At 40.4% G+C, this 15057-nt stretch overlaps 2 protein-coding genes across 2 annotated transcripts; both read left to right on the top strand.

The window, feature by feature from the left end:
- Window positions 1-5673: 5673 nt before the first annotated feature.
- LOC115227608 (2-(3-amino-3-carboxypropyl)histidine synthase subunit 1-like) lies at window positions 5674-6851 on the top strand. The gene is given in 5 exon segments (XM_036498669.1): window positions 5674-5688; window positions 5813-5946; window positions 5988-6237; window positions 6301-6435; window positions 6438-6851. Coding segments are annotated over 5 exon segments (948 nt in total).
- A 3266-nt stretch (window positions 6852-10117) lies between these two features.
- On the top strand, window positions 10118-10534 carry LOC115227607 (homeobox protein DTH-2-like). Its single transcript, XM_029798382.1, has one exon. It carries the CDS (start codon window positions 10118-10120, stop codon window positions 10532-10534), a length of 417 nt encoding a protein of 138 aa, XP_029654242.1.
- The last annotated feature ends 4523 nt before the right edge of the window (window positions 10535-15057 follow it).

The raw sequence follows: 15057 nt of genomic DNA, 5'->3' as shown, positions 1-15057 counted from the left end.
CATTAATTAAAAATTAAACATTACTCGTTGTTCTGTTCAATAAATCAGATATTTCAAGTCGATCTAATAATATTTTGTTTGAAAATCTAAATAAAAGTAATTTTGAAGTGATCAAAAAACTAGAAGAAATTTTTATGGAGTACGGCCCATGTAAATATTTGCAATCGGAGAACGGCACAGAGTTCAAGAACATTTATAGTACGTAAAAAACATATATAGAGAAAAAAATATACTTCCTACCTTCAATTGATGTCACAATTATCGAAGAATGTCCGCCTAAAAAACATCCAGTTATTGAAACCCCACAATAAATGTCAGTTGATGGTATGTTTAAACGTTTTTTAACTTTTTAGGGGAGCAGATAGAGATAAGTACAGCAGAGAAAAAAATCAACAAATTGTGATCATCTTCTCATTTATAGACATTATTCCTTGCTACTATTTTTTTTGTGAATTCTGTCTTTTCCATCTGCTGAATATTTCGAAATGATTGAATTTTATTTTGCCCTCAAAGTTTGAACTGCATCTGGTCTTGTCGTCCCGAGGAAATTCTGATCAAACAATAGTACAGTGCTGGTGAAAAAAAACCGGTTTTGCAGTTACTAAGTTTTTTGGCAGATAGCATTCAATTTTCCAACTGAATTGAACTCTTTGGAGTTTATTAGATTTATAATTTTTTTTGTTTTATACAAAATTTCATTAATCGTTTAAAATTTTGAAGATTAAATTTTTGCGTGTGAATAAAAAACCGATTTGATTTATTGAATGATATTTTATTGTTGAATTTAAGTTTTATAAGCAAATGTTAAATGCAATAATTAAGGAAAGATCCTTGCTCTTTTTGAGTTAATTGGACGATAAAAGATATCGCAAAACATCTAAATACTTTAAAATCGACAATCAGAGATTTTTTCCGAAAATTCAAAAAATATGGAATTGCTGATAGGATTTCTGATTCCGGCGTCATAGAAAGCTTCAGAAAAACAGACATTGAAATCCTATTACATCTTATTGAGTGCGATCCAAAAAATCGAATTATCATTAGTTAGTTAATAGCACTTCCGATTGTCATAAGCACATAAGTGTCTCATGCCGTAATCTCAACTATCATTCCGGTCAGTCTTTTTAACCGGCCTTGTTACTCGCGCGTAGAACAAGCTATCATTTCGATTCGCGAAATCTTTCTATAAAAAGGCTATTTAAAAAAGCTACTAATTCCTTAAATGTCGGAGTCTTAATTTCAGACTCCAAACGTTATATGACATGTGGATATCTATTTCATTAATTGTAGCTGGGAATTCGTAAGATCTTTTATCAAAATCTTGAAAAATTTTAATAATAGGTACTATTTTCACTGTTTCATGAAAAATAAATTAATTAGCTCATTAGATAAAGAGTCGCATTTCTAATTTATTTGATTTCCACATGCTGTAAATTTTGAAATGATGAAATCGAAATTTCAGCTAAAAATGATTTCTTGTTAATTGAACAGGAACAATCAAATTTATTTTATTCTGTTTAAATAAATGTGTCATTATCGCACGATCATGCTTAGTCGTAAATACCGTTCCCATCCGAACACGGCAGTAAGCGATTTACAGGCTGTTCTAGTACTTGGCTGGGTGACGCCTGGGAACAAACAGTGTCGTACAATTTTCTATTAAATGTTATTTCTTTAAACTTTTTTTTTTTTTTCAGATGACTAGTGTTTTCATTATTAATAATGTCAGTTAATAAATTCAGAGAAGAGATTGATTTGAGAAATCAATTGAGGAAGCCCGCTGCCTGTATGGAAAGCGAGTTCCCTCGGAGTATGGCTATTCCGATCCTTTGTCTTAGCCATACTCCTTCACGAGGATCATTTTTCTTTGTGGCGAGCATTCTTCCGAGTTCGCGCAAGAACTCGGCAGTCGCTGGGCCAACAGCTCCTGATGACTCAGCCGCAACAGGGGTGAATCTGTAGCGGTCCCCGAGGAAGGAATATTTTTTGGTTTTAAGGTTTTCCGCGATTGAGGCAGCTGCTCCAGGTGTCTGAACCGATTTAAGGAGATTCGTGCTTGAGTAAGTATCGACGCAAATTGCGTCCCAGACCAAAGATCGTCCGGAGTTGAAAGGGAAAAGAGTCATCCCGTCAGGTCTCTTTCCATCACCTCGATCGAGACCCACTGGTTCAAGCTGTGCTGGGAAGCCTGCAGCCTTCAGAGCTCTGACGATCACGTCGTTCAGAGCGGCGTGACGTGGTCCTCTTCCGGCGGATCTCCTGCAGGATAGCGGGTGCAATCCCTTCGCATCGACCGTTTTCCCGCAGCGGCATCGGTGCTCCTGGCAAACGTCTAGTCCAAGTCTTTGTCCGATTCCAATCCTCAAAGAATCGTCGTCCAAAAAAGTCCCGAGATTTGGGCAAGGGATTGCACCAAGCCATGCTCCGCTCCCTCCACTTGAGGCTGACACCAGGCAAGCAAGGCGATGTTGATTTGCTTCTTTTTTAAGCCCTTCTGAAATTTGGAGCAGACAATGTTATCCCAGTTCCTTTGTTTCGTTGTGTCTTCGGGGATTTTGAGTCCTGACCCGTTCCAATCCCGGCAAGCTTCATCAAATGACTCATTCCAGCGAAGTCCAATAGTGTGACGAAGGACTTGCCGTGTCAAATGGTTGCAGCTTGAGAGAGACGAAAGATATGCCGGGTACGCGACCTCCAGCGCCGATCTTAGACCGACACCCCCAAATCCAGAGGGAAGCTTACATTGCTTCCAACCGAGTTCGTCGAAGCGGACGTTGATTAGTGACTCAACAGTTTGTTTGAGAGATTTGTCTATCGAAAGTAGACTGTCGTAATGTTCGTGGCAGGGTGAACTTCGCAGTAGGTATAAAAGCTTGGGTAGTCCGATGTTGTTTCTCATCAGGAAGAAGGATGTGTGAGAGTCGAGGCATGACAATCTTTTTGCGAGGCGAGACAATTCTTCATTTTTAGAAAGTAGATGGTTCCTGAGTTCGTCTTCACTGAGTGGACATCCAAGGAAATATAGTTTATCAACTGGCACAGTCGGGATCCCGGGAAGCAGTTCGTTGAAAAACTCCTTGATAGAGAGAAAGTCGGTGTTTGAGTATGAGACATTTATTAACTCTGATTTGTTAATATTGATGTCCAATCCCAAGTGTTTTAATGCGGGAAGTGCTTGACGTAAAGAATTGTATGTTTCCTCGAATGATCCTCCAATTGTGGCATCGTCGAGATACCAGAGATTTAGTTGTGCGTCAATTGATCTCACAACATCATCAATTGTCAGGGCAAATAAGAGGGGTCCGAGCGGATCTCCCTGCTGGACACCAGTTTTTGATTTGATGATTTCATCATCAAAAACCAGAGACGTATCTTCTCCGTATGACAATTTAACAAGAGGGAAAAGCATGGGAGCCCTCTTCCAACACGTTTCCATAATGGAGTCTCTTCTGAGAGAATTGAATGCATTGGTTATGTCCAATTTGATTCCAATGCATTCGTTTGCAGTATCTTCTGTGTGAAGAAACGCCTTGCCGCATGAACCGCTGCCTCACATCCGTTCTGGATACTAACACCCATTTGTTCTGGGAAGAACTCCGCACCGAGTGGGCGGCTCACGAGGGTCGAAGCAATCTTCGCTGCGAGTCTTCTGAAATAGTTTCCGACCGCAATGGGGCGGATTCCTCCGTTGGGTTTTTTGAACGCGAGTAGCCTTGCGGAGAAGAGCAATTCTCTGGCATACTCCGGGATGTCGCCATTCACCATTTTCCTTATTAGGTCCGTGATCGATTTAACAAGACAGCGTCCTGCTTCCGAGGTGTAGGTGGACGTTAGGTCCTTGATATGGCCGGGGCGTAACCCATCCAAGCCTCCGCTGCTGCTAGCGGCAAAGGAAGCGATTCCGCGCCGCACTTCTGATTCGGTAATCATAATCTCTTGGGTTCCTTCAGGATTCGAGAACTTTACATAATCACTCGGTGCACTTGGGTGCTTCTGAATTAAGGTATTCAGGACCTCGGGGGTGCTAGACAGCACGGTGTCATCGGACGTGATAACCCGTAGGGCTGCCCGCACATCGCCCTCCAGAAGTTTCCGATTCACTCGCTCCTTCAGTTTGTTGGGGGCATCTTTGGTGAATGCTCCTCTGGTTTTGACCGCATTGGCAATAAGTGGCTGTTCAAGTATTGCGTGTATGCTATGACTGCCGTAATTCAATATTCTTCCTTTCAGTTTCCCGGTTAAGTTTAGCCGGGGGTTTGTTTCTTTACTCTGGTTATCAGATTCCGTTGTAGGTGTTCCGAGTGCAACAGGTGCGAAGCATATAAGTTTTAGCCAGGATTCCCAGCTGTCAGAGGACAGTGCGTTGTCAATGAGGTCTGAGAGGCACGTTGCTGCGGCAATACGTGCTCCTTTTGGGATTTTTACTGGGATTTTCCTGGCTTTCCGGAGGTTCGAGATCTTCAAGAGAATGTGGTCAGTATGTGGTGATGTAAAGTTTGGCTGGGCTGTTGTTTCCCGCCTGGGGACCTCGTTTCCAATACAAGGGGGGCACTGCCAGCTTGACAGCGTCTCGGCGCAGGCTTTGCTCATTTTTATGCAGCCCAAATGGGCGAATGATTCACATGGCGTGCAGTTAATTCCAAATTTCCTGATATTCGACTGCCCACAAAAGAGACATGCCCGAGTTGTCCTCAGTGGCTTTGTTCCTCGTGCTTCGTCTTCGCTTCGTTCTTTATTTACCATCTGAGGTTTCCGTTAATCACACCACAGCACACCGGTTATATGGACCATAATTTATTAACTGACATTATTAACAAATTAAAATTTTTCCAAAATGACTAATAAATAGATTTCGATATAATCAAATTCATTTTTGTAGCAAACTTCATAAATCTTTATTATTAAGGGAAAAATAAGGACAAAGAGCAGAAACAGCACACAAATGACACTTTGGAGAAATGGCCGTGCAAATGGACTGCCCAAAGCCTACGAGAACAGCATTAATCTGCCCCCAATGCTCTCTTCACTCAACCTGGACAAATACCTGGGCATATTTGCTTCCAACAGTCGACGTGTCTTTTCCGGATTTGCACAACCTCCTCCAAACCATCCAAGTCGATTGACAATTCTATGCACGTGTGTGTCCACAGCTATCCCCACGTTTTTTCCCCATGCAATATTCATGACTAAATTGGCCATTTTCTTGCCCACGCCTGGGAGTTTGCAGAGACCGTCCAATGTGTCTGGAATGTCCCCCTCTTGCTTGATCACATTCGTCACTCTCAGAATATATTCTGCCTTCTTCTAGTCAGGATAATTACGTTGAAAAAGCCGACTGGTTTTATTATGTTGGATAAGGCTGATTTGGTCAGTTTGGACACATTCTCGACATCCACTTTGGCCAAACTAGTCCTGAGGTTGTCCATTGCCTGGGCTGTCACTTGGTCTTTGGTTTGACTGGAGAGCATGGCTCCAATGAGGGTTTGATAGCGGAAATCCTTGGGGGATGCTCTTTTATCCCCGAGCATGTGACATCCCATTGTGTCCACTGGACTGGTTATCGAGGACCTCATTTTGACAATCCCGTTATACTGGTGCCACCACACTTCATTCTGTTTCATTAATAAAATATTTAAATTTTAAATATTAATTGGTCTAGTGGGAATCGACAATATGAGCAATTTTGAAGTGAGTGTGGAAAAAGTGGGGAATATTCGAAGACATCGAGGCCGGCGTTGCATGCCCAGAGACATTCAAGACAACAAGGCCCTTCAAGAAGCCATAAAAACAGTATCCCCACCACTAACGATAGCTACCCGAAAACTACAACTTTGAAATAGAGAAGACACTCTGGCGAATAAGAGAACTATCAGCCCGGACAGTGGCCTTACAAATGCCGGAAGGACTATTCCTCTTTGCCTGTACGATTGTGGATATCCTCGAACGGTTTGTAAGCTAATGGAGTGCAGGTTCTCCCCCGGAGTGAGTGTAATTATAATGGCTGATGTGATCTACGGAGCCTGCTGTGTGGATGACTTGACTGCCGAGTCCTTAGGCGTGGATCTGCTGGTTCATTACGGCCACAGTTGTCTGGGTGGGATATGTTTGGCCACTCTAGTCTCCGTCAGTCAAATGTCGTCTGTTCGTCTGCTGTATGTGTTTGTGGACATTGCTTTCGATATTGCCCACTTGGTGGACACTCTTCAAGCCAATTTCAGTCCCCGAGAGAGGATTGCTGTGATGAGCACAGTCCAGTTCATTAAAAGCCTTCATGTCTTATCGGCTTATGATTTTTAGGAGTTAAAGACTTGTCTGCCTCTCTATAATATTGTCCTGCCCAGAGAGAAGCCTCTTTCCTCGTGTGAAGTACTCGGCTGTACTGCCCCTCGATTGGAGGACTTGGATCTAATCATGTCAGTCCTCCACTCATTTCCAGTTATGTGGGCGATGGAAGATTCCACAGCGAGGCTCTCATGATTGCTAACCCGAGACTTCCCCTCTACAAGTTGGGTGGGTTGATTTCTTGTAGTTACAGTCCCTATACTCGCACACTCACACGGGAATATTATGACTATGCTCAAATGATGAGTGTCCGTGGGAAGGATATTGAATTGGCCTCATCCGCACATACTTTTGGGCTAGTTCTGGGTACTTTAGGGAGACAAGGGTCACTCAAAGTGCTGCAATGTTTGGCACAGACCTTCGAAAAGGCTCGTCGGTCGTTCGTCCTTGTGCTTATATCAGAACTGTCGCCCACACGAATGGCACATTTCGGGGATGCTATTGACGCGTATGTTTGTCATGTGCATTCCCAGATGGGTACAGGTTGCCTGTCCTCGTCTTTCCATTGACTGGGCTCGTGCTTATGACAAACCACTGTTGACTCCCTACGAAGGAATGGTGGCTGTTGGGACAACCCCGTGGCGGGAGGACTATCCAATGGACTACTATGCATCTGCCAGTTTGGGGCCATGGACACCCAACCATGCTTGTTGACTATTACTTTATTGTTTAACTTTGATTGTTGTGCGGTATATTAGCATGGAATGTGAGTCGACATGTGGCAATTTTTCACCACTATGTACCCCTCTCTTGTGCAGTTTGTAGTCTGGGACTGAAAATGAGTTGTGTATGCTTTTGAGGAGGGCACAGTCGTCGAATTTGACCACATTTCGTGACGCGTCCACATAACTGGAGACGTGGGACACAAACTAGTACTTTCTGTGCATTTCCAAGTCACCAGTCTCAACCCGCAGAGCAGTCCACACCAATTTGGAAGCCGGTTTGTTTATTTCTGCTTTTTTGTCAACTTTTGAGTAAAAATCATTGAATTCGGAGTTTGTCCTCACAACTTTTGCATTTACGAATCGCTCAGCGAGAAATGTCGTGGTCGAATAGAGCAATGGAAACTCCGTTCTTTTCTCCACTCTTTGAGGATTCAATTCATTTCTTGTCACTACAAGTCAATTAGTCAAGCACTTTGGTAGGGGGAATGTGGAAAATATTGAAGCATTTGACGATCAAACCACGCACAATCTCGGTAGTATTTCCGTGTATTTGCTGCTGGGTCATTCGCCTGTTCTTCCGAGGAGTGCGGAATCGAGTCCTCGCATGATAAACCCAAAAACAAGTCCAAAGAGGCTTGTTTCTTTTTATCTAGTCTTCCTTAAATGCAGACATACCAAGAATGTGTTGCTGTAATATCGTGACAGATTGGGAATTATGTCGGTGGCCGTGGATATGATGTCTGAGGGGATGTAATAATAACGAATGTAGTGCACTAGACCAGAGCCTGCGTACTGAAATGAAAGTGCATCCCCCATTTCATCGTAGAGTTTCTCAAACGTTCTAAAATAATTAAATTAGAAAAGCAAACACAGAATAAATTGATTCAGGATGCAGCCGAGGGATGGAAATCAACCCCAAATTAAATATCTGCATTAATTAATGAAACAATTGCCTGATGTTCCAAAACATATCTTCCGATGGCAAATTGGGCAATATTTGTGCGGTCAAGACAGTCGACACAGTTAGTGCGAACAACCCCGGATTGTGTCATCTGCTCGTCCAGTCCAATACACTCGTAGTATTTAGTTCTGTCCACAATCTGGCGACTCAGCATCCTCAACCTTCCCAAGACCAGTTCATTAGGAGTACTGATAGACATAGATTAATACTTTTTCATGTCGAAATGTATGATTTCTATGCGGTTTCCAGACGGAAGGAATTGGTTGAGGTATTGTACAGCCGATTCGAGTTGATCCCCCAACTGGGACTCGTCGGAAGTCACGTTTCTGCGAACAAGGTCGAGAACAATAAGAGGACATCCAAATCTGTACAGCAATTTATTAAAGTGGCGAGCAGTGAGAGTGAATCGAGGATCACAAACGGAGACTATTTTGAGGAAAAGTGAAAGTACGAGTAATGGGAGGTCTTTTCCCGGCAGTGTTGTAATCTTGCATCCAAACAAGTGGGACTGACCCCCTGATTTGAACAAAAGAAGAAATTCGGAGACCCACAGACCTGTCACACACAATATGTTCGATTTCTACTTGATTGGCTACATTGCCCTGAATGTGAGTAGCTAAACGTACTCGTCCGTCACTGCCTCGTCGAAGATACCTTGTGCCTGCAAATCGAGCCGACCTTCGAGCGAGGAGAGCAATGGACAGTGTGATTCCGTATATGTGAATTCCTATGTGAGCAGAGTGGCATACTGTACTCCCTGAAGAATCCGTGGACGAGGGTGAGACGCCAAATGGGACTACGGAGATGTTTAAGGAGAAATCCATTCCACATAAACTGTTTGGCAGGCTGGTTGTGAAGATTGTTGTGTTGGTAAGAATTGGTCATGTCGTAGGTGTAGGAAAAGTAAAAATGGCATGTCAAGTCCACCGAACTAAACAAATTGTACAGTCTGCAATATTCTCACAAAATCACTTTTTCTCCGTCCTGCTCTGGACAATATTGAACGTGTTGGAAATGTAAATATTCTCCACATGGGCAATGCTGTACACTTTGTGGTGGCCAATATCCCCCACGTACGAACGCCTGGTCACTACGAGCATGTAGAACCCGTCCGCCAGTTTGATAAAGCCCAGAATTCCGAACGCCAGAAGGGCTTCTACAACCAGTCATGGTCACTCAACTGTCTCCTCCCTCTGCCTTGAACTCTACTTTGTGTTTCCTGAGTACGTGGTTGAGTTCTCTGCGATTGAATTGTCGATCCTTGAATTTATTATATATATCTGTACCTCCATTGAGTCCAATAGCATGTCTTGGCTGACGTTTCTGTTGATAGTCAGTACCCAGTATTTGTCCTCCACCGTGCCTTCCGACCCCACACAGACCACATTCTGGGGTAATAACACTTTCGGATACGTTTATTGTCGAATATATTCGAATGCTTCTTATTTTCGAGGACATCACACCAAACACTCTGATAATTTATTTTAAATTAAAAAATATAATCTTCCACCTCTTTTTATTACGGATTCACCCAAAAAATCTCCACGGGATTATCAAATTTATTATTCGTGTCCTCATTCCGTTTGGATTAATTGAGGAAACCATTCAATAATGTGTGATGAGTGAACAATTTTTGTCCACGACTGATATTCAGCAGAGTATAATACATGCGGAACACGTAGCGTTCATAAATTAGTTAAGAAATATTGGCGACGGTTGATAACAATTAAGAAACGTCGAGAGTGCACCAAATAATGTCGACAAGCTCTCATAATTTGTTTTCTCAAAACTCAAAACGTCTCAACAACTCAACGGATAACAATTTGTTCAATTCCGTACCGCGCAGTCAGAATTATCCCCTAATGCCCTCATACTCGACGGACTTTCCCCCTTCCAACGAATATGCTATCACACCCTTCAACTACCATAATATGCCTCCTACCAACTACTACCAGGACTTCCACTACTGTACTCTCGACAATCGAAAAAACGGGCCCCTGGAAGGCAGTTTTTCTTGTATTGTTTTACTAATAAAGGAATATAGATGATTACCGATACCCTTACCAAGTACAGCCAATCAACTCCCAATTCCACAATTTTATGCATAACTACTCTAACAGTCAGATTGCATGTTTTTAAACATGTAGGCATGAATACACAACCCATCATGTACAGACCACACGAGTCGTTGAAAATAAGCAATTCAAGCATCCCCAAGCGAAAGAGAAGGAATTTGTTCACCCCCGCTCAAAACGCAGAGTTGGAGACACGTTTTCGATCTCAAAAGTACTTGTCGGCCCCCGAAAGGGAACAGTTGGCCAAAAGCATAAACCTGACAACAACACAAGTAAAAATATGGTTCCAAAACCATCGCTACAAGTACAAGAAGTATATCAAGGAGAAAGAAAAAAATGCCCCGGACGAACCAAACAAAGAGGAGTCACTACTTTTAGATGTTGAGTCAAACAAATACTTCCAAGAGGACCAGAAAGTCTGTTTGGAACGAATGGAAAAAGGGGACTACTCACTTGATGTTAAACCTTTTAAAAATTGGAATAATATATGAATATTAGTGTTGATTTTATCATGTGATAATTTGGTGAAAATGGCATTGTTTTGACCGGATGTCAGCAAATCGAGGAAACAGGCCTACATTGTCCGGACAGTGTCAACAACTCATGATCAGATAAGACAGGTTGTTAAATCACGGAGAATTGATATTTAATTAATTTATTGAGTGGTACAGCCAGCAGTGTATTCCTAAGTGCCACTTGGAAGCCTCACTAAGAATACCACCAACTGCTAGCATTGTCAATTAAATATATTTTTCTGCACTTTTACAGACAGGTCACGAAATGATGTTATGCTATGTTCCCTGCGTTATTTTTTGAACTAAAAAATAAAGGATTCACATTCCTTTCGTGCAGAAAACTAACCAGATTTGCACAAATAAAATAATTAGTTTGTTTGATGAAAAATAGTTGGCTCATTGGGATAAATAAAATAGAATTAGAATCGATTTAATAAACATTTTGTGGTTTGATAGAATTAATTAGCAGTGTTAGAATGAGCTGCACGTTTAACATTCACTACGGATATTTGGAAGGAATTGTTCGGGGATTCAAATCAGGTCTTCTAACCAGGTCGGACTACCAGAATCTGATGCAGTCGGAAAACCTCGAAGGTACCCAACCTGTGCCCACTTAGACGTAAAACTCCACCTCCAGGAAACAGACTATCAAACGGCCATTTCCAAGCTGGACGTGCTGGACGTAAACGAAATAGAAGAAAAACTGCAAGAAAGTTTTGTGACGCAATTCAACTACATTCGGAGTCACGCCACAGGCCAACTCAGTCGGTTCCTGGACTACATAACGTAGTGGTGAGTGATAAGGCAGGTATGGGTACATGATCGAGAATGTCGTCCTCCTCATCACAGGCGTAGTACACGACGTCCCAATCGCCGAGCTTCTCCCAAAGTGTCACCCCCTTGGCAGTTTCCTCGAAATGGGGGCAGTTCACTTGGCTACCTCATCCGAAGATTTGTACAGGAGCATAATGGTGGACACTCCTCTGGGTCGGGTCGCTTGATTCACGTAGGTCCCTACTTTGCGGGGTGTCTGTCGGAACAGGACTTGGACGAGACCAACATTGAGATTATTCGGAATGCCCTGTACAAGGCCTATTTGGAGGACTTTTATAAATATGTGGGGACTCTCGATTCAGTGACTCGTCAAGTGATGGAGGAAATATTGCAGTTCGAGGCCGACCGCCGTGTTTTTCTCATCACAATAAACTCCATCGGACGCACAGAAATGGCAAAGGACGACCGATTCAGATTGTATCCCAACTGTGGCCGACTGTCCCCGTTTGGGTACATGCGCCTGGCCATGGCTGACACCTACGACCAGGTGCGCTCGGTGGCCGACATTTATGCGGTTGGTTGTGTTCCCGAGCGTAGGACTACCGACTTATTTTCGAGGATGGGAGTAAGGACTTGGAGGAAAAGTTGTTGGAACATGAGGTGCAACTGAATGTCAATTCCTTCATGAATCAGTTCAGTTTTTCCGTGTTTTATTCGTTTGTCCGGCTGAAGGAACAGGAAATCAGGAACATTAGTTGGATATGTGAGTGCATTACTCACGGGAACACCAATAAAATGGACAATTACATTCCCACCTTCTAACACTCATTTTTCACTCTTAATTTACTATGTTGTCGAATATTTTGCGATAAAACGCTAATTAACCTCTGTTGGTCAAAGCATGAAAAAATCCAATAAAATTGCAGTAGAAATCAGAGAGTGGATGTTTATTTATTCACTCCCCCACTGGTTGTATATAAAACTATTAGTAGCGTCGATATAGATTTTAAAAGAATGAATTTGCTGACAGATTAAAACCAAAAACGAGTCTCAGAAGAAATTTTGAAATTTCCAAGACAGAGGGATAATTATTAGCACATTCGCGAGAATAAGGAATTAATAATGTTTTTTCCCCTTGTGCTAAATCCTGGACGATTTTGTCTGTTAGACACACCCTCTTGAGATTGCTATTTTTCGAAGGCTGTCTAGGGCATCTCTATTTTTAGTAAAAATCCGGCATGCTTTAGTTCATTATTTATGCTCAGTGGTAGTGTCGTCCGTGGCCTGTCTCGAAGAAGACCCAAAGTATGTTTTCATGATGTCATTAGCAATTGGTAGCAGACTTTGCAAAATTTATTTTATACGAATAACTTAAAAACGTGTCAATGTCACTAATCATCACGTAAAATTTGTGATACTAGTATTCAGAATTAGAAGACATTCAGATAAAATAGAAATGGCAGGAGAAATGCGAATAAAAAATTGTAATCTTTTTTGTGCCTCAAAAATGACCTAGAATTACAATTATTTTTGCTGTTTGAATTATTATTATTATTTGTCACTTACGCAAATCATAAACTTAACTATCATAAACTAGTTTTCCTATTCCACGATTAATATCCTTTTGCACATGTGTTTTCATGGCCCCCTTGTTACTTGCTAATGCTTTTAGACATCGAGATTCTCTATATTTTGCAGTTTTCTGTTTAGTTTTGCTAAATCTTGGTTTAATCCGGCAGGTAGGGTGACTCTGGGATTTCCACAGAATACCCCTTCGGGTTGGATTAAATAGATTTCTATCCCGATGTTTGGCAGAGTGAAACTGCCCAGTCTTAATATCTGGCCAAAATGTCGCCATCTAGAATTCAGGATTTCTATGGAGATCGGACTCGATCTGTGACTCGTATTCTTATAAAATGAGTCATTTCAGATCTGTGAACACTAGAATATTCAAAAGTGAGTCATCCGACTCATTTTAATTAAATCTGGTGAGTTGAATTCCCGAAACGTGATTTATGAAATTTCTCAAAAAGTAATCAACTCGATTGAATTAAATGAGTAGAATGGCTTACTTTTTGTTAAATGGATGTCCATCAGAATTTGAGAATTGATTTTTATCTTTGTAACATATTTTGTGAAAATAACGAATTTTGTTAAAAAATCATTTTTAGAAAGGTTTAAAAAACAAATTAAAATAATTATTTAAGTAAAAAGTTAGACAATTTAGATTTCAAAACTGCAAAAACCGACTTCAACAAAGTTTCTTCTTCGGGCAAAGAATCTTCGATTTGTTCAACATTTTTTATATAATTGTCATATAATTGAATTTTACCATCCAATTGCTTTATATACTCAAATTTTTTAAGACGACAACGACGAGCTGCCAATTTATTCGAAAGTCTGCGCTTCTCAATTTTTTCAGTTTCCTTTGGAAAAGTTTCGTATTTAGGAATTTGACAATTTGATAAATTCTGATCATAGTGAGTACTCGTTTTATCTTGACACGACAGATCATAACTCATCCCGGCATAATTTTGGTCATTGCTATTTATTCCTGAAGAATACAAGTTTGAGTAGTCAGATAAGATATTATTGTCTGTAGGAATAAACCTCGTAGGAATAAAATTTTGATTCAAAAAAAATGAATCATAGTAACTCATGTCAGCAAACTGAGGTGGATACAAATAATGAGGCTGATTTAAGCACTCCTGGGCTACAAACTGACTCTGTTCGGGAGGGTACCATTCAGGAAAAAAATAGTTGTTGTTCGTATTGTGATAATTGCTTCTGTATTTGTAAACGCTTTGACTGAATTTGAGGAGGGGGAATTCGTTGAAGAAAATATAACTTCTCTCAACCGGTGAGGACATTCTTTATAATAACTAAAAACATTAGTAAAATATTTTTAAAACGTTTAACTATGATATAAATTTAAAAATGTCAAAATGACAAGGTCAAAAAATAGGATAAGAAAATGATTAAAGAATAAAAAACCGCATACTTTTTACGTATTATTCGTCAGTGAAGGGAGTTCTAATTTATAATCTACGCGTTTTCGTGAAAATTTGAGAAATTGAATATTCACTATTAATGATAATTGAATAAATAGTATGACTAATGATTTAGGACAACCATTCAATCAAAACATACAATAAACTAATAATTTATTAAATATAAATAATTAGTAAAAAATAAGAAATTAAGCAGTTATAACGACAGAAGATTATTTCACCTTTTTAGCTGTTTCGACTCAACGAACTGGTTCTTGATATTTACTAATTTAAAAGGGCGATGCTTGTTTGTCCAAGGATATATTCAATTTTACTAATTTTATTACAAAATATTTTAAAAATGTTTATTAATAATAAAAATTTATCTAAAAATAATATGAATTCTGTTTAAATGCGGATAAAACGATATAATTTTTTAAAATATACGTCGAATTAGCGTAGACTTCTTTTTTAATCTTTCAAAATCTCAAAAGTGATTTTACCTTGTAGAGGTCGAACTCGAGTTGTATTTTTAATAAAAAATCATCTTATTTTTTCATTGGAAAATCAATTCGTTAATTAATTCGAGCAAAAATCAATAACTAAGTATAAATAACACATTTCAGAGGTTTTTATTGGATTATGAAGAGAAATTATTTCAAAAATTAAAATTTATGATAAGCCTGTTTAGATAAAGGATTATCATAGAACGAACACTGTCGCATGGGAAGTTTC

This window comes from Octopus sinensis, unplaced genomic scaffold (assembly GCF_006345805.1).
Source record: "Octopus sinensis unplaced genomic scaffold, ASM634580v1 Contig05185, whole genome shotgun sequence".
Classification (NCBI taxonomy): Eukaryota; Metazoa; Mollusca; class Cephalopoda; order Octopoda; family Octopodidae; genus Octopus; species Octopus sinensis.
Note: the sequence above shows the minus strand (reverse complement) of the source record. Positions and strands in the feature narration are given on the sequence as shown.

Excerpts from the sequence above, each read along its gene's own strand:
- LOC115227607 (XM_029798382.1), top strand. The coding sequence starts at position 10,118 with ATGAATACACAACCCATCATGTACAGACCACACGAGTCGTTGAAAATA.